Source organism: Chlamydotis macqueenii, chromosome 6 (genome assembly GCF_036417535.1).
Source record: "Chlamydotis macqueenii isolate bChlMac1 chromosome 6, bChlMac1.mat, whole genome shotgun sequence".
Classification (NCBI taxonomy): Eukaryota; Metazoa; Chordata; class Aves; order Otidiformes; family Otididae; genus Chlamydotis; species Chlamydotis macqueenii.
Window position 1 is genome coordinate 36746216 of NC_141561.1, and position 20447 is coordinate 36766662.

The window sequence follows — 20447 nt, forward strand, 5'->3', positions numbered from 1 at the left end:
AAATCAGAGAGCGTAGTTCCGCTGCATGCCCTTTTCTTGCCTCAGCATATTGCTAATATTGCATTGTGCTTGCATGCTTGGGTGTGGGAAGAAGTTCCCTGCAGGGGAGGAAAGTGAAGCTATCTTTGCCCTATCTCATTCTACTCCTATAGCTTGATCCAGCCAGCCCAGAGCTTCCTCGTAACTTCCGCCACGCTAACAAGGAGCGATCTAATTTTCCTTTCGCTCTCAAACTACAAATACATTGAGGCAGGAGCTGGCCTGTGATATTTCTTCAAGTTCCTATATACGAGACACAGTTAAGCTAAGTGAACCTTTGCTACAGAATCCTAAAAGTTTGCATGGGTTCAGAAGGGAATGGACCCATGCGGAGAAGAGAAGTAGATCAACAGGTATTAAATGCAAGACAGTGTCTCAGTCTTACAAAGTTCCTGAGCCACGAACTTTTGGAGTCTGGAGTATATTCTGCAGAAGCAGTAGTATGTGCTTAGCCTGTTCTCACATTTTTCCTTAGGGTTCCATTCTTTGGCCATGGGATAGAGATAGGATACTGAGCTGGATGGGCTTTGGGTCTGACCAAGTTCTTATGGTTTTTATTTTCTTTCTGCTCAAATGAATAATAAAAATGAGTAAGCTTAGCATTGTCAAGTTTAAAAATTGTATAAAATTACTTCATAATTTAATTACATAAAATCCCCAACCCCAGAGGCTATATCTGTGAACTGTCAGAGAATACAAATTGCAGGTGACAGAGTAAAGCCGTATTAGTTAATAGTGTTGATGAGATAAAAACTACCGTCATAATTAAGTTTGTAAGGTGATACTGCGTGTGTCAGCAAAGAAAGTCATACTGCTGGCATTCTTTTTTGCAATGAGGACTGAGATAGATGCATTTATCAATATTTGGGGAATAGCTGAAAGTATTTGAAAACCAGGACTTTAAAAACAAGAAGAAAACTGATAAAGGAGAAGACATTTCTAGTAAGAGATGACATCCTAGAATATACACACACACTCAGAAGAAACTAATCATTTTTGGTATACTGCAGAGTCAAAGAATGACCCAGATTGACCTAAACTGTCTCTTTGTGTTTAATATTTTTCTTTTATTCTTCAATAAGCAGACAAACTGAAAGGTGAGGGTTTTTGAACTGTCTTCTCCTCGAGTATTTCAGTGAAGAGAAAGTACAGAATCATTTTGCTTCAAGTGAAAAGTTACTCCTAACTTTATCATATTTAATCATTACTTTTTAAGTAGCCAAAGGCTTCCCTCTGCTTATTAAAATAGTTTAATTATTTTATTATTTTTATATAGAGTTATTTTTTACATGTAGACTATTAAGTTCAAGATGATGTAGCAGTGATTTCTGATTTACTTTAGAAAAAAAAACATGAAATTCATTTAGACTTACGCTAATGGCAGAAAATTACAAATCTGGATGTTGATATGAATACTTTTGATGTAACTAATTTACTACTTTGATAACATCTTAATTAGGAAGATTTCTTACCTTTGGGATTGTCTTGTCAAAACAAGTCATGAACAGCATTTCCCTTCCTTCCTTTTCCCCTAGATGTTTTAACCACACTTGCGAAATCACCAAAATTTTAGTGAATAACGCTGTCCTTGAATGTGTAAGATTTCCATTCAGCTTTGTCAGGACAAATATCCTACCAAAAAGGCTGTTTAGTATTTAGAGTACCAGTCAATGACTTTTTGTGACCAGCACTGAGAGTTCTTGGCTTCACCCTTAGTTTAAAACTTCACAATTTTTCATAAGATGGAATGAGCTTCGTTAATTCAAGCAGATTAAATCTCGCATGCTGCTTTGCTAATGGCATCCCTTGTTGCTGGAACATAATTCAGCAAGTTGAAGGAGAGATTGTTTCTGACATGAACACTACCTATGAAGGGAAAAGATTTTCCTAGATTAGAGATTATTTTTTGTGAGTAGCACGTGCTAGATCATTAACCAGTTTCATTATCAATGTCACAAAATATGGCAGGGAAAACAAAAACAAAACCTAACCCTGGAAGAGATATATGATTAGTTATACCTACAAGCCAAACTTTTTAAAACATGTTAAAAGGTATTTAGGGGAACACCCTTTTAAAAATATAAAATGGAAGAACTCAAACACTAGAACAACAAAAGACCTGAAATTTTGTCACCAAAGAGGAAATGTATGTCAAAAGCCCTAAATGGAGTAAAACTAATCTATATAAGAAGATCCACTAAGAATAATTGGTATAGATCTTATGATTAATGATTTTATCACCTTTTAGACATCCTTAAAATTGTGTTTGTGTTATTTCACATTCTGCTTTATAACTCTTAAAAGAATTACTGAAATTGAAAAAATATTTTAAAATACATGAAATATTAATTGTTCAACTAATCTATACAAGCAAATTATTTGATCTCTAGTCCTCTACTTCAGTGAAGGCAATCACGTAGTGTTTCCCTAGAGAACAAATCATTAGGAAATAACTACTTTCTAAGTAGTTATTAGTTTCTACTTATGCTCCCTATAGTAAAATTGCCATACCTGCTTTCCCTGTAAGCAAAGTATTCTGCATCTTGCTTTAAAGAAGAGCTCAACAAACCAGCCTATTTGAACAACATGTTAAGATGCAGAGTCATCCCATCTGTTTTTTTTTTTTTAAATGATGACCACATATAATTTTTATTGTACCAATCTTGATAATTACTGGACTTCAGTTGTGAGCTACAATTATTTGAAGTATGAGCAGTCCTCAATGTTTGCAGCCTTATCCTGTCCTGCTGCCCTTCTCCACACACTGCATACTGGAGATAGGCTTATGTCCTATCTGTCACAGTATTGTGTCCATTTCTGGTTTAAGTTTTGTATTTATGTGCTGTGTAAACTTACGGTTTTTATACCCTCAAATAATTCATATTTCTTTCTCAAATGGAGAATACATTAAAGATGGAAATGCAGAAGATAACTGTGGTAGTTTTTCAATTTTTTTTATTACCAGTTTGATCATAGCTCATGAGTGTGACTATTTGGGTGATGCTTGTGTCATCCTTCTCCCCTAGCTTCCTTTTCTCCACACATTATATCTATAAAAATCTGCAGTTGGACTGGTGTCATATGTAATCCTCAAACTTTTAAAGGAAATATTTTAGCCTGAGTTTTGCTACAATCAGTATTTAGGATCCCCACTGACTGGTAAACATGATTCCTAGAAACACTGGAGGAAAACCCTTCATTCTTTGGGTGCTCCTCAGCTAAAACCATCCTCCCCTAAATATAGAGTAAGTTTAAGGGAGAGGGCTTCTTTCTCAGTCTTTGCTGGATGGACCATAAAAGCTATTGTATTTAAAGAGTTATGTGCTATTCCCCTGGATTCTCATGAGAGAAAGGGAGAGGAAGGGAGGAGACAAGGAAACCTCTAATAGGTTATTTTTGTACATCTGTAACTGTAGCCACACATTAGTCCTTGGTGCTACCCTGTTTATCTAGGACAGAAGTGAAACAGAGGCCAAAGAAATTAGGTCAGAGCTCATGAGCTTGTATGTGCTTGCCAAAAAAGGCTCTGTAGGGAGGTGAAGGTACTGAAAAACGTGGGGGCAACAGAAGCCCCACAATTGTTTTGTGTGCAGGACCAGCTTTATGGGTCCTGTTTGACTGGCTGGCATCTGTATTCCAGCATCAACGCACAACTTTCAGACCACATCCCAGTTTCCAAGAGGATCATTCTTTGCAAATTGATCACTCATGGTTTATTCTGGTCAGTGGGCAGTTAGCCTAGGCTGACTCATCTTGATGATAAAGACTTGCAAGCCTGTTAGGCATTCTGTCTCTATTCAGTGGCCTCACAGACATCTCAGAGATCACTGTTGGTGGTTCTTGACTCTTCAGCCTGTAAGGAAACTGCAAATAAAATGCCCTTTCTAATCTAGGTGTACTTCTAATCCAGTGCCCTTTCTGATTTCAGTATTTACTGGGGTGTTTTTAAAGCTGGTGATGTAGAAACCTAACTTAAGGTCTACACTCGTAGCAGTTCAAGACCTTAATTTAGTTGGGTGACTCGTTCTAACAGCCCTCCTAAGCTTTCTTTGATAGCCAGCCAGAAAACTCTCTGATCCACTTGCTCAATGGTTTCTGCAAGAATTAACTGTAGTCCTAACTCTGAAACTATATGATTGGATCTAAGCTACTATCTTGTTTCCACCTTTGTTCTAAAAGTAATCCATGCTTCAGGCTGAAATAAGCCAGATCTTAGCCCACCAATACTTTCCAAGCTTCTTCTGTTTAGCTATGCTGGTAGCTCACAGTTAATCCATTTTCTTCCTGCTGTCACAAACTTCCATAACCACCAGGCTGACATTTGATTTGCCAGGTAAACAGTAATGGTTAGTCGTGGACCTGGGACACACTGAGAAAGCTAGCTCTCAAGTGTTGATAAGAACCTGCTTCTCTACTGATTAAGCCTCATTCACATAGAGTCAGACTAGAAGTTCTGGAGCAGGCTCATCGTACTTGTCCCTCTGGTATGAGCAGAAGTGTGCGTGCATTCTCAAACTGGCAGGTTTCTGCAGCAGGTGAGAAGAGATGCCTGTTTCACACTGGCTTTGCACGCCTCTCGTGTCCTCCCTATCCAATGTTCGTGTTGTTTTCTTTTAAGTTCACAGGTCAAGTATCTCTGGGCAACTGCTGTATGCCATACACAACTTCAGCTAGAAGGACTGAGAGACATGCATAAAATTGAGCAGGGAGCTGGCACGCATATAAACTTGCATGTTAATGAGACATTAGATTAAAATAATGCCCGGGTACCTTTAAAGAGAGGAGAAAAAGAGAGCATGGGACGTTGCAGACATGTTGGCTTCATGACAGATTAAATAATGGAAAAGGTTTGGATTCATTAAGAAAACTGTAGATGAAAATATAATGAATCTATTAGCTTGGTTTAGTGAGGATGATAGGTCTTTTGAACCTGTTGCTCCTTTGAGAAAAGACTAAAAGTCTGTCTGATAAAGGCATTTGTGTTTGTTCAATGCTATTTATTATTTTTGTAGTTGATCTAAACAAAAGTAAAGCCTTTGTATGGTAAAGTTTTCAGCTAGTTTGCCTTTACATGCAATTTTAACAATGTAGTATATATTTATGGATTATTAACAAGTAAATACCATGACCCAAATAATTTCAATTATCATGCAAATTAAAAGTTCTGGTCTGTTCAAACAACAATTTGGCTTTGTGTTTAGAATTGTTTCTACCTGAAAAGGAAATATTGAACAAAATGAGTCTGTAGAAATTGCTTCTTGACTTTCATTGGCCAGACGGGCAGAAGTCATGCAGTGGACCATGCTATATCACTCATGGAGAGTGCAGCTCCTGATGGCTGCCATTTCACCAAAACTCCTGGTCATGGAATTTCGAATAGTCCCCAAGTCAGAAGTTGTTAAACCAAGGGTAAAAAAAAAATGGGGACAGGAAAGGAAATATATATATTTCTACAGAAATGGAAGTTAGAAGTGTAGCAAAGACTTAGGTAGCAATATAGCCTACTCTGCAGTAGTAAATTCTCCACTACGTGTTCTAAAGTGGCAATGCTAGAAAAGTATACATACCATTTACATGCCTCACTGAACACCAGGTGGAGTTGACATATAGGGAGAGACTTGGTGATTATTCTTTTGAAGCTCCTCAAACAATATTATCTTTACTGTCTGAAGGCCCCACAGTGAACAGCACAATTAAACCCTGAGCTGAACAGAAAGTTGATTTTGAAAGGGCCAGAGCTGAACTCAAGCCAAATCTAAAATGCTATTTAAAACTTGCTCTAAACTCGTACTTTTGGAATAAGTATAGAAAGCTGTTTGAATGTTAATCATTAATAAAGCATCAAGCAAATAGTAGTTGTGTGTTTTAAAAATAATTGTCAGCCTTACTCTTCCCTTCATTTCATTTTGCCACACCTGTAAGAGCTATGCTGTTACTGACAAAGCTTGTATTTCCACTTTATTCGCATGCTTGCTGCTAGACTGGTGAACCCAGATTGTACAATGCAGACTTTTTTATAAGCTAATATGCAATAAATCTTCCTGCTGAATATTTATACGTTTTCCTGTAGTTTCTACATAAAGCTGCAGCAAAAGTAGTATGACAACATGGGCTTTACCCTGCTGCCGCTGAAAGCGATGATGAAACTGTTGATTGCCTAAGTATGTACGTTCACATTAACCAAATTTGATCTTGGTGACATCTGCTTTGTGTTATTGTGATGTCTCCATTCACATATAGCAAAGGCTTCCAAGTTTTTTGATGTGGTTTCTATGAAACCTAACTTTTCAGCTATACCCTGTCTTCCCTAGACGAGCACATTTTCTCCTTCTAATAAGCAGGAAGTGTTTAAAAGCAAGAGGAAAAAATGCATGCTTTTTGTAGTTCCAAGCTTGACACCAGTCCTGACACTCAGAATAGCAAGATGCTGCCAGTGATGTGATCAGGGGCATCTTCTGTCTGCGTGGGCAGTGACATCTATCACTGAGTTTTGAACTTTGATGTCTTTCTCTGAGTTGAGATAGGGTACACCTTTTCTTAATCAGGTCTTGGCACCTGGCTGAAAAATCCTCATTTTGCAGAGGGTGGTGAGGGACACTCTGTACTTAAAAACATCTCATCTACTTTGTCAGGCTCCACTTAAAGAGGAGATTATTTTTTTGTTTTGCTCACGTTAGAAGAATGTTGTTAAAAGTCTGCGACTAACCACGTTACAGTGATAATTCAGATAATATTCTATTTAGTGTTAGGTCTATGTGGCTGCATGGTAGTAAAAATGCCTTGTATCAGAAATTCTTGTTTACTGATGTTGATCCTTTCTCTATATTCAGTTCTCTATATATCAGTGATATTCAGTTTGTTTTCAAGAAATGCAGCCAACTCGGCACCGTTTGCATTAAAAAAAATATAGCAACCAGAGGTGCTCCTTATAATAGGATCTTGCAAACAGCCTCGTGAGTAGCGTGGGAGTGTAAAAACAGGATGCTCTGCCCTTACTACAAAGGAGAGAGTCAGTCATTCTTTCCTTCTGTGCCTCAACCTGTTACCTGTGCAGTGTGGAGAGCGACCGTGATTGCTTTCACGTTGAAAACTACATTAGCAGTTACAGAGAGCTTGAAAGTTCTCCAGCGAGCTCTATGAGCACAAACTTTCTCAAAACCAAGTGACTTTGTCTCCGTTGTAATCCGTAGTTTTTCTGCTAACTCCAGAGGAAGAAAGATTGGGATATTAGATGATAGATGATTCAGTACGATGCAGAAAAGCTCCCAATGAACTGTCACGATGTTGGTATCATTCCACTTACTTGGCTATACATGAATTCAAAATTCTGTGATTGTTAATGTTTGAAATTTCCAGAAGACTGAATATGGCCGAAAAATAGTTGAATACAGAATTAAAAATTGGCTGCTGCTGTTTTAGCTGTACATGAGAAACAAAAAAAAAAAAATTGCCCTGAGCAATAGTATTTGTTCTTATTTGCACTGCAACTACATGGGAAACATCTTTATTGCAACTGGAAGTGTTATATTTTATATTTATAAGAAATTAGTGAATAATAGAAGGAGGATGCTCAGTGTAAAAATATTACTATAGATATTATCCATTAAATACTTTGAAATTACATAGCATTTTATGCTTTGCAAATTTAAATACCAATTTGAATGTTTCTGATATTTCATAGACTCCAGTAGTGAAAGGTCAGGTCTAACCCAATTAATCATTACAACATTGTTGCTAGGTATTCCCAGCTCTTGGACACAAAGCTGAGGCAGAAAATAATCTGAAAAAGGCCAAAGAATGAGTCAATGGCAGACTTGAGATTGGAACTCTAAGTTCTTGCTTCCCGGTTTTATTCTGAATCATAAATTATCTCGTAGCTGCTAAAGTGAAGAAGGAGGTCAGTAACAATTTAATTACACTTAGGCGTCTCGCATTCATTTCTACGCTTTCTAAAATCTATTAGTTTAAAACCGCTAAAAGGCTGAGATTGTCTCATTCTGATTTCTAATGCAAAAATGCAAACTGAAAATTAAATAGCAGTATTAATATGCAAAAAAAAGGCACAGATGGTGGTGCCATTATAAAAAAAATGAGATTAGAAGTTTAATTCTTAAGCCTGTCTCCCATTAACTAGGCTCAGGAGCCCTGCATCCCAGCTGGTTGTGCTGGCCCCTCAGCAGTGCAGCCAGCTCAGTAACGGGTTGCGGTGAGGGATAGCTCTCGTGGAAGCCCCTCATTGACGTTCACGGCATAGAAATGTCACCTGTCCCACTGCCGGTGCGGTTGCGTGCTGCCCAGAGAGCTGCCCTCAGACCATCAGGGTCACCAGTGGTTGTAATTGTGTCAATATGAAGCTCTTATGAGCTTCATTCTTAATTTCAGACAATTAAGTAAAGAAAAGAACAAGTTTTGTAATACATCTTGAAGAAAAATTTATGTTCTTCAGTGTTTGGAAGCACACACCTTGGGGTTCTATCTAAAGCACAGCCTGGAGAGGAGGAATGCTGTCCAGAGGGTCCTTGACAGGCTGGAGAGGTGGGCCTGTGCAAACCTCATGAAGTTCAACGAGGCCAAGTGCAAGGTCCTGCACCTGGGTCAGGGCAATCCCAGGCACAAATACAGGCTGGGCAGGGAATGGATTGAGAGCAGCCCTGAGGAGAAGGACTTGGGAGTGCTGGTGGACGAGAAGCTCAACATGAGCTTCTGGCCCTGCACGCTTGCAGCCCCGAAGGCCAACCGCATCCTGGGCTGCATCAAGAGGAGCGTGGCAGGTGATTCTCCCCCTCTACTCTGCCCTGGTGAGACCCCACCTGCAGCACTGCACCCAGCTCTGGAGCCCCCAACACAAGAAGGACCAGTTGGAGTAAGTCCAGAGGAGGGCCACGAAGATAAGAGGGCTGGAGCACCTCTCCTCTGAGGCCAGGCTGAGAGTTGGGGCTGTTCAGCCTGAAGAGGAGGCTCCAAGGAGACCTTATAGCCGTCTTCCAATACTTAAAGGGCGTTTATAAGAAAGACTGGGAAAAACTTTTTACTGGAACCTGTAGCGATAGGACAAGGGGTAATGGTTTTAAAATAGAAGAAAGTAGATTTAGATTAGACCATTAGGAAGACATTTTTCACAGTGAGGGTGGTGGAGCACTGGAACAGGTTGCCCAGAGAGGTTGGTAGATGCCCCATCCCTGGAAACATTCCAGGCCAGGTTGGCCGGGGCTCTGAGCAACCTGATCTGGTTGGAGATGTCCCTGCTCCTTGCAGGGGGGTTGGACTGGGTGGGCTTTAAAGGTCCCTTCCTGCCCAAACCATTATGTCACTCTGTCATACGAAGAACCATAGGAACAGAAAACAGCCAGGAAGGCCCACTGTAACCGGACCTAACGGTGACGCCCGGCGGTTTCCAGCGGGTGGGCGGTGGCCGAGGGCCGGCGCTTTTCGGGGGGCTCCCCTACTCCCGCCGCCGGGCGAGGCCGTGAGGGACGCGCGGGCCCCGGCCGGGACACCCCGCGCGGACAGCAGGGGGCGGCCGAGAGCCGCCCCACGTGACGCGCGCCGCGCCGCTGTGGCCACGCCCCGCGGAGGCAGCAGCCAGCGAGGCCGGCGGCGGCGGCGGCGGCCGTGGGGGGAGGCAGCGCCGGGCCGCCGCGGCGAGGCTGCGAGCGGCGGGGCCCGGGCTGGGGCCGCGGAGCGCAGCGGGGCAGGATGTCGCGGTCGGTGCTGCAGCCGAGCCAGCAGAAGCTGGCGGAGAAGCTCACCATCCTGAACGACCGGGGCGTCGGCATGCTCACCCGGCTCTACAACATCAAGAAGGTGCGGGGGCCCCGGCGGGGAGGCGGTGGGGGGGAGGAACCGCCCCGGCGCGATCCGTGCCGCTGCCCGACCGGGCCCCGGCCGGCCCGGCGCTCCGCCCAGCGGTTTGCGGCTCACCCGGCCGCGCCGCGGCCTAGCTGCGGGCCCGGAGAGGCAGGGCGGGGAGGCGGCGGGAGCGACGCCGCCGCTGCGGTCAGGCGCTCCGGCCCGGCCGCTTCGCCTCCGGTGGGCCCGGCCCGGGGTTTCCCGGGCGGCAGGGAGGAGGGGAGGGAGCCCCGGGTGCTGCGCGGCGCCCCCAGGCCCGTCGCCCCCCCCGCCGCGGGGCCTAGGCCCGGCCCGGCCCCCCCCCCCCCCCCTCCCCACGCCCGCCCGCGGCAGCCGGTGCCGCCCGGAGCCGCTCCCGCCCCGCCGTGCGTGAGTCACGGGAGCGGCGAGTGGGCCGCTCGGCACCGGCTTTCCCACGCCGAGTTGCGAAACCCGTCGCTACCGAAGGGAAGGGTTCGGGGTAAAATTAGTAAGTTTGATTTCAGTAAGTTCGAGGCGCGCGGTTGCTTAGCAGCTCCCGGCGTGAGATGGAGCGGGTGTTCGGAGGTGCCGTGGGTGCCGGGACCCCTCCCCGCCTTCCCGAGGCGAAGCGAACGGGTCTGCGCAGAGGTGAGGGGCTTCGGTGGGGCAGGAAGCCGCCGGTCTCGGTACTGACGGGAAGGATAGGTTTACGCCTCCCTGCCTAGGGAACTTCCCTTCTGGAGGAAATCCTTGGGCTTTCCGACATGGGAGAGTGCGGTTGATGGCCATCCCCTGCCCCGGGTGCTTCATGTATCCTTGCCGGCTTGATTTTCCCGACGTGCGATACATCATCTGAATGTGTACGGTTCACTTCACTCAGTTCGCTTCCAGTAATGAACATTAGTTGCCATTTTATTGCTTTGCCTCGAACGTAGTTATTCCTAGAGGCTTTTTTTTTTTTTCATTTCAAAGAAAATGTTAGTTATTGCATTCAAGCAATGGGCATACTTCTGCAGGTTTGGCATCTTAAAATTTCGGTGCCCTTCTGCGTGCTGGGTTCAGCTGGCCTGTGCCCCAGCAATAGCAGGGGGAGTTGGAGAGTTTCAGGTCCTTGGTTGCTCTGCCTTCTGAACCCATGTTTCTGGCCAGAGTGATCCTGCCTAACAGATCTGAGCTGAAGGACATTTTTTGTCAAATTGTTGTGCTCATGTGGGAGATCTGTGCCTCAGAAGCAGTACGGGCTACTTGGCTGTACCAAGTGCGTTGTTGATATTAGTTAAGGTGGTGTTTCCAGGAAAAAAAACCTAAATTATTTAGGTATTCAGAAGTCAGCATTGATCCAAAGCAATGTCAGTAGCTCGTGTGCACTTAAGTGTTTCTGCAGATCTTCATTGACACAAATAAAGCATTCTAACTTAATTATTGCAAATTCCTGTCTTTTAAAAATAGTGCAGATTCCCTCCTTTCCAGAATAGGAGTGACATTCCTTTTAGTTTGCAGTTTTGTTTGTTGGAAAATTACTTCAACTTAATAATTGTGACGACACAATCATGCTTTTAACAAAAATCAGAAATTCCCTATTTGTGAGGAAAAGCATCAAAATGGGGAAGTCATTGTGTGTATGCTTGTTATGGTTTGAGAGAAATATACTAGGTGAAAAACAGGCTAAGGGAATTTCACCTGAGCACAGCTGTGCTTTGAGGGGAGAAGGCAGGAAACAAGACAGGAAAAATTAAACTTCCTCTTGACAGTTGTGAGTGTGGACTCTGTTTTCGTTACCAGTGTTCTGGTTTGGGGACACCTACTTGTGTTAAGCAGTCCGATGCCTACAGACACGTTTCTGCTGGTGTATTTAGATAACAGTCCTGAGCAAGTTTGCCCATATGGTGGTAGCTTCTGCCATTACTCCTGTTAGAGAAGTGGTGCGAGCGGATAGGTTCTCGGTAGGGGAGCATCAGCACAAGAGGTGACAGCAGTTTCTCCTGCGAATGCTGTGAACTGAGTCCAAAACTGCATAGGTCTTGCGTACAGAGAGAGAGAGAGAGAGAGGAGGCAGGTCCAAGCGGCTTGATTGTTGTGCGATGTTCAGTTCTGCAAATCTGGAGATGTCCCAGACACAACGCTGTGCGTTCATATGGCGATTTGTGATTCAGATAGGTTGCGTTCTTAAGCTGCAGTAAGTACTGCTTGACGGTGGTAACTGGCTAGCTCTGGTGAGTCCCAGAAATCTCGAGATTGCTTACTGTGTTTTATTGTGCGTCTCTCTTCAGCCCAGCATAGCTGGCTGCTTGGAGCACTTTATTTTTCTTTGTTTATTTTTATTTTTTTTTTAACTTTTTCTGTCTCTGAAAACAGTCGATTCCAAAACTACTGTTTAAGATTCTCGTGGCTTCCTCCATTTACAATGATGTTGAAATTCAAGTTACTAGCGATAATCACACAGTATGTGGTATTGCGGTTAACAGAAGTGGTTAGGACTATTTTTTAGTAAGGGGAAGTGAGAAGTGAAGTATTTGTAGCTGCCTTACAGATTGCTGTAGATGCTGTCTAGGAAGTATAGATTTTAAAGAATTAAGAATTTTCTCAATTGTTAGAAACAGAGCAGGAAAATTTTACTTCCCAAGGAATTACAAAAGTTGCTAAAAGCAGTTAGAAACTTTATATTCTTACTTCATCTTGCTATATAAATTTCAGTTTTGATGTCATTTTGCTTATAGGTGTTAATTGTTCATTGTTTCCTGTTTAATGACCTTCTGTGCAGTTGTTGTCTCCCGAAATAGTTTCAAGTTTGTTGTTTTTAAGACAGAGTATCTGAATGTATGGGGTTTTGCCTCTCAGAGTGACGTGGAAAATATGAAAAATGGAGTTATTAAAGTTACAGTGGATGGTGAGACAAAACTCACATTTCATCTCTACGGAGGTGGATTTTGTTGTTGTTATTTTGAACGATGACCCTTTGCCTGCTGCTTTCAGCTGGCTTTTGTGCCAAGACCAGTATTAGACCTGAACTTGGAAACGTTACCGTTGCAGTTTCTCTTCCGTTTTGTTCATTCTAACTTTTAAGAAATCCATTCTACTTTTTAAGAAATTATCCTCAGTTATCCACACTAGCAATTGTATTATTACTTTTCCATTTAACTCTTGTCGTTACTTGCCTGCCTCAGAACCCCAATAAATCAAAGAGAGCAGGGTTTTTTCATGCCATTCTGGCTCAGATGAAGCTTGTATTTTGTGGTTACCTGTCAGAGCAGATCGAGACTGTTGGTAAGCTTTGTGTTATGCTGCCAGTACTGTCAAATAAGTGTATTGTTGAAGAGTGGTGGCAGAGAAATAATCTTGTTTTCTGTGTGTCTGTCTTTTGTTTGTTTGTAGAGCCCTTGGATACAGAGAAGTATTTGCAATAAGAGGTTTCATCTTAAAATACTTGAACTGTAGATTTAGCCATAGCAAATTTAGAAAGTGTGATCTTGATGGGTGTCGAAGCAGTGCTACTGTTGGTAGAACTGCTAGGGATAAAAGTTAAGTTTTTGGTTTAGAGTATGTGTTGTTCAAACATGATGAGTCTGTTATTTAGCATTAATTGCTTTGCTGGCAAAGTTCTGTTGTTCTTCATGGTACAGGTTTTATGTTTGTATGCAAAATATTTTCTTAAAATGTCATTAACAAAACAAATTCTTTTGTCTTTCACAACTCTGATTACATAGTATCTGAAAAATTAGAATCTTAAACTGATTTTTAGATATGAACTGCATAACCAAACTGAAGGCATAGATAAGGACCAGAATAAATATTTGCAGTGACTTCAGCTGACTTTATCTTTACTGTTTCAAACTAAAAATGTGGTTCCAATCCTATTGGACTGGAATCACCACATAGCTTAGTATGAAATCAGATTTAAAATAATTTACAAGGTGATTAATTGCCAATAAAGATGCAATTGTGGCAATATTGGATTTTTACCTGTATTGAGCATGTTACTTGTTAGACATTTTGAAGACTGAGTACTTTTAATTTCCCCTATTTATTTTCTTTTCTGCACCAGTTAAAGTACATGCTCTTTTCAAATGAGCAAAAGAAAGCATTTGCTGTGAGGGAAGGAGGGGGGGATTGCATCAAGCCTCCTGTGGCAAAATGATGACCAGCTCGCCAGATCAACCGAGGCTGAACAGCGGTCAAATCTTACTTCACCAGCCTTCTATGCTGCTCTTGAATGGCAGTGAAGAAAAAGATCCCAAAAGCTCCAAAACTGGTCTGAGAGGACTTGACAAAGTCTAAACATTGCAGGGGACGGTTGTAATAGCCAGTTGATAAAATATACTGTTTTACGCAGGCATTAGAGCGGTTCTTCAGGAAAGAGTTGGAGAGATTTTAGGTGACTGGCAGAACATGGAGAAGTTCGCAATCTGAAGTTTGGAAGGGTGTAGGATTAGATCACCCTTTTGACACTGAGCTCTGTGCTGGAGTGCAGAGCTTTGAGCTGAGAGGAAAAGCTTGCAAATAATTTTGTTTTGAATTGTAAGTTTGGTATTGGAAAGAACAGATAATGTCTTCAGGTCATCAGGAAGTGTCTTAGGGTGGAGCAGTATTGCTTCCAGAGCGTGACAGATGTCAGCAGTTCTTTAAAAGTTAAGATGACAGTATATGTTGGTCCATTTGTGTTTGTGGTCTTAGATGAATGGCTCAGAATACTGTCCTGCTGATAAGAAGAGGAGGAAACCCTGAAAAATCTTAGTCAGTTCTGGCAATAAAAAAAAAAAAAAAGTTATTTCCTTTGCTCAGGAAGCAAACATAAACTGATGATAGCATGTCACATTATTTTTTGAACTCAAGAAAGCAACTGATTTTGTAAAGAAACAATGAGACTTTCTAATACAATATAAAAATACCCCATGATATTTTCTAAAATATACAGAGAGAAAGCCAGGTGGATTTATGCTTTTGGGTCTAGTTTAGATGCCTGGAATTATCTTGCATTGTTTCTTTGTTTACAAATATGAATTACCTGCCCTCCCAATTCCTGTTCATTTGCCCTGCTGTCTGTTGATACAAAAACAAATCCAGTTTTAGTTGCAAGAGATTAAGATTGTGTGTGGAGGAGATGCAGCTAAAAAGCCTTAACAGATCACACTTTAGATTTAGAGTAGACAGGGCATTCCCATTGCCTTGCTTTCCTTTATTAAGATGTTATAAATGACATTTAGGGTAAGTTTTGTGGCAATGGAACTTCTTTTCTTTTTTTTTTTTTTTCTTTGTATTTCACCTGCCTCATGGAACCACGTGCTTACTTAAAGAGGTGCTACAAACGCAAGAGGACAGCGTGAATTTATCAGTGTACAGAGAGCATCAAACCATTTCTTTCATCGACGAGGTGACAGGTCAGTCCAGTAGGACAACTTAGGAGATATTTTACACATTGACCTTAGCAAACTGCTGACGTTACCTCATCTGATTGTTCTCATGAACAATCTAAGGAAGTACGATCTGGATGAAATTGTAATGGTGAAACCAGCTGGATAACCATATTAGGGAACGGTTACGAAGATCTCGCTGTCAGACTATGGTTCGGCAGGGTCTCGTTGGATGTGTCTTAGCTCTGGTTCCAGTTGCTCTTTGCATTAACAACCTGGATGATGACGATGGTGTGTTTATTAAGTTAGTGGGTGATAGGAAGCTGGGAGAAGCTACAGAAATAATGAAGAACCTAATTGTAGCTTAACAAATCGTAGATATGGTCTAACAACTTGGAGGTAGTTGAGCAAGTCTGATTGTAAGCTATTTTGTGCTTAGTGAAATTTAAAATACAAAATGAAAAGTAATGACATAGCAAGTCTACAGAAATTAGCTGGGAGAGGTTAGGGGCGTATCAGGGTAAATTTGAGCTAACTAGCTTTTGCTGCAAAAAATCAGGGATGTTGTGAGGTTTTATAGATGTGTGTGCAGGATGGTCTGAAGACAAAGGAAATAATCATTTCGCTATATGTGGCATGCATCAAGACTCACCCAAAATGTATCTGACTTGACACACTTTTCAAGAAAGATGTGGACAAAATGGCGAAAGTCCAGAGCAGAATAATAAGACCAACCAATGGTGCCAAAATTTTGACTCATTAAGAAAACAGAAGGATTTTTTAAAGTAAATTAGCAAGTGAACAGTTTAGGTGTTTAGAACTGCTGTAGAGAGAAGTGTAATAGTTTGTCCAATGCAGTATGGCCACAGAGAATAAGTGATGGATTACATTGTAGCAAAAAAAAAAAAAAAAGTTCAGTTTAGATCTTAGAACTTTGTAACAGAAAAGATCATTAAATATTGTAAAAGACTGTGAGACTGTTTTTGACTGTTGCTCATTGGAGACCTGTAACTAAAGATTTTGCAGACATCTCCCAGGAGCAACATAGATAAAGTTGATCCTGCTTTGGAACAGGAAAGTAGGGTAGGCAGTTTCTTGAAGTCCCTTCTAGCCTTGTGTCTTCAGATTTCACAGGAATTAACATTTTAAGGGTTGGATCTCCGAGGAGAGATACGCAAGGATTTAAAATAAAGTATATACTTTGGAGTTCAAGACACACTGAATAACGAATAATGCAGGGTGAAGACATCTTGCTTAGCTCTAGGAAACATTGAACTGACTTTTCTAATCTTTAATTTTAATTTTGAGTTGATATGAAAGTGTAGGATCTTTCCAACTTTTGAACCTTTGTGCATGAAAAGTGAAATAGCTGCTTAATTTATAACAATTTTGATGTGTCCAAGGCCTGTAGAGACTGTCCAAAAATTAGTTAGAGACTTCCTTCTGATTCCAGATCCTAGTTTGATCATGGGAGCAATAAAGTTCTGTTTGAATGTGTTAACATAGTTTGTATATCAAAAGGTTTACCTTTTGTACAAGTATCGTTCATGTCACTGCAGACATCAGTAGTGTAATTTACTTGGTATGAGATTACCCAAGTGGTACTGGTGCAGGACAGTTACATTTTAGCTGTCAAAAGTATTAAACTATAATATTCGTCCATATGTGGCCGACTCATTCTTGCGTCTGCTTGAGTAGCTGTTAGGAGGGACGAGGCTTCGTTCACAAAGCTTATCTGGGACCAGCCTGTTTAATAATAAGCTTAGGCTTCCACAGAACCTAAAATACAGCAAAGCAGTTGTGATGGGCTTCATCAGAGATGTTAATGCAAATGTAGTGTGAACTGTTACCTTACGTATTCACCGTTCAAAGAAGCTCTTGATTGATTATTCATCTCTGTCCTTCTCAGTAGTTTTGCTTTTTCAAAATTAGAGATTGTCATTTGGTAATCTCATTATTTTAAATGCATGACAGAAACAAATAATAAGTAATACGTTTTATCCTACAGAAATTTAGAGTTAATGATTCTCTTTGAATGTTTCTTTGCCATGTATTGTTTGGTATGATTTATAGGATGCATAGCTGCGAATCAGGTGTTCGAACTTACGGATGTATTTTAGGGTGAAGTCTTTAATGCCAGCAGCTATTACAAGGGAAGAAAAACAGTTTTATGGTGCATGCCCTTCTTGTGTGTCGAGAGAATGTGCTGTACTAAACTGTAAATGGTATGTACAGGACTTTTCTCATTTTTTAAATACAAGAAGCCTTAGTGTATTTCTATTTACTAATGAAAGTTACTAACTCAAGGGATAGCATATTTCTTGCTATTGTTGAAATTCCATCGTTTTGCTGGTTAAATTCAGAGGTTTTCATTTGTAAATGGAACTTGACAGTGAGATGATTTGTTGACTAAGATTATTTCGGTGTATGTTGTCACAGTCCATTGGACCTGTGCTCAGCAATGTTTTATCTCAAGCTTGAGGTAACAGTAAATCAAAATCTCCTGAAGTAATAGAAACATATTAAGTTGCTGCAAAATATGACCTGGCTTATGATCTTTTTCTGATGTAGGAGGTTTGGGGATGAAAATGGAAGTAAATAGGTTGGGCTTAGCAAAAAAAAAAGAAGGATGTAAAAGGTATATCCATAATACAGTAACCTGTTTAGGCACTTTTTAAAAATCATCCTATGTCGTGTAACTTGGGTAATACTTCCCCAATGTTCTTACTCGAGGACACGTGACAAGTTCATGTAGAAGGCACGAGTGACATGTAGGTGTTCTAAATGCCAGTTTGCAGCCGGTACACTGTGCCATGGCACTGACCTTTGACAACAATTGTGCCTAAACATAAACTTCCCTTTATTCACATCACATCAGCTGGATATATGTAGTAATTTTCTTAATGGGTGACTTTCTGCTCTTCTCCAACATCCTCTACCCTCAAGTAGGAAGTAAAATGCTTGGCTTTGACTTTTGCAGTGATAGTTGTAATTGTATTGGGGCAAAATGTCTTTTTGCTGTGTCTCTTAATGTTGGTGTTTTCTGAGCCAGCAGCAGTTGTACTATATTCTGTGTTCTTCTTTAGAGGCTGCTAATCTTAAATCTAGACCTTAAGCAGATTTTTGTCGTTGGATGTTTTCTTGTTAGCCGCTTCTGAATGAGTACCACCTAGGAAGTGAAGCTATGTAGTACTCATAATTTTCAAAGTGAAAATAGTGTGGAAGAACCTAATAGCATCAAGCAAAGAGTAGAGTTTGAGTTTTGTCTGATAGTAATTATAGAGTTATCTAGGTTAGATAATCTGGTTATCTAGATTATTAGGGTAGGTAGGAAAACACTGCCTTCATTCAAAACGTATGGCGTAGTGAAGCATCTCCAAACAGTACATGTAGTCTGATCTCTCTTAAGTTTGATGACCTGTGCGTAGGATAGCAAATCATGTTCTTGTTAGAGCTGGATGCACGGAATCAGATCAGGAAAATACATTCACTTGGTTGAGACCCTGTCATGTAGGGTAGCATTCTAAAGTGCTGTGGAAAGAAATACTGTGTCATTTGATAGAAATCCAGTGCCTGAGTCCTTTTTATTTTGTTTTCTTTAATTACTTAGATTAGTCTTTAGCGGTAGCTTTGCATCATCTTTTTCAGCATAACTGCTTGACAGCTGTTTAGTAATGTACAAAGGAATTCAGAGATGTCTGCCGGGAGATTCTTTCAGTATAGTATTCTGGGACTGAAGCAGCTGGAATCCCATAGCTTCAGAACTGTATTCTATGAATGCTGCACTAGTAAGAACGCTTTCAATTCTTGCGTTTCTTTTTAATGCTCCCAAAATGTAGCTGTTCTTTTTTAATTTTCCTTTAAAAATAAGAAAAAAATACTAGTGCAGCCTACTTAGGGGAAAAAAAGTAGTATCTGAGGCTGATTGAGAAAGAGCTACTGCATTTGGCTAATTCTCAAAATTCTATTTGAATGCTAGAGAGCTGTATATGGCAAAGTGATCTGTGTTGTACCATGGTGTTCTTGCCTACTACGGTATTGACAAGGGTTTTGCTTTGACTAATACAACTATTGAAAGCAGAAGCTACCTTTCTTATCTGTATTCCAAGACCATTGCCCTCATTGTCTTGTTCTTCCTACAGTGCAAAATTGTGATTATGTGCCTTATCCCACTTTCACACTTGTGTGAAAGTGCTAGGATTTGGGTTTGTATTTTCATTCTTCTATGCTTTCTAGAGTAAACTGTAGTGAGCTTGAGCTTCATAGGTATGTTTGCTGTTTTAGGAGAGGTTTAGCTTACGTAGGCTGTTTTGCTTGTGGTGCTGAATGCAGGTAACAGTACGGATGAGAACTGTATTGATGCAACAACAGATAATAATCACATCATACCAGTTCTTGGAAAAGAACCGAGCTGCTGCGAGTGTGGGAGAGGGAAGGAAAGGGCACCGACCCACTCGTTTGGTGGTGTCTGTGCTCTTTCTATTCAGTGCACATAGGTAGGCTTGTATACAGCTCTTTTGAAGTTGGAATTTTGAAATGTTTGAAGGATGACTTTAACCTTTTGTATCTTGCAGCAATTTTCTTTCTTGTCTATAGATCAGTCTTGTGTGGTTCATATTAGTAGGAGGAATTACAGTTGGTTTATGTTAGACGTTAGTAAACAAACAATGGGAAGGAACAAAGCTGTCTTGCATATTCAAATATATTAAGGGGATTGCCAGTTTGAGGATAATACTCATCATCTCTGGGAATAGAGTTCCTGAAGCCCTGTGAGGATGTGCCTTGTTAGTGTTTTCAGGCGTCTGTTTCCTTGTGAATGATCTGTGTGTAAGGGCTTGGGTAGAACATAATTTTTAGTAAACATTTCACAGAGCTGATTTATATGAGGAAAAACATTTGTTGGTAGGGAAAATAAGGAGTGTATATGTAAGAAGAATTTAGGAAGTCAACAGTGGCAGTTTTCTTGTCTCCTAAATAAAAGCAACCATACTGGAATTTAACAGGCCAATTAAGCTGTTTTCTTAGTTTGTAATCCTTCTTTTAGTAGGGAAAGTTATATAATACGTGGCAAGGATAGGAAATTCAAATAATCTGACACAGATTCTGACAAACCCGTGACATCTAGTTAATTAAGACTTCATACATTTGAGGCGTGCATTGTTTAATTTTTTTGTGTAATTGTGTAAAGACTTTACAGTGTGTACAGAATAGATCTTCTGTGGCACGTTTGCTGCTGTAAGAATATATTAA

At 40.9% G+C, this 20447-nt stretch overlaps 1 protein-coding gene across 4 annotated transcripts in view; it reads left to right on the top strand.

The window, feature by feature from the left end:
- Positions 1 to 9630: 9630 nt before the first annotated feature.
- NCKAP1 (NCK associated protein 1) overlaps positions 9631 to 20447 on the top strand; it is a 58556-nt gene continuing 47739 nt past the window's right edge. For all 4 annotated transcript variants that reach the window (XM_086751577.1, XM_086751578.1, XM_086751579.1 and 1 more), the window contains exon 1: positions 9631 to 9843. In XM_086751577.1, coding sequence (XP_086607703.1) covers positions 9736 to 9843 — 108 coding nt within the window. In that variant the 5' untranslated portion in view covers positions 9631 to 9735. The remainder of the gene's footprint in view (positions 9844 to 20447) is intronic.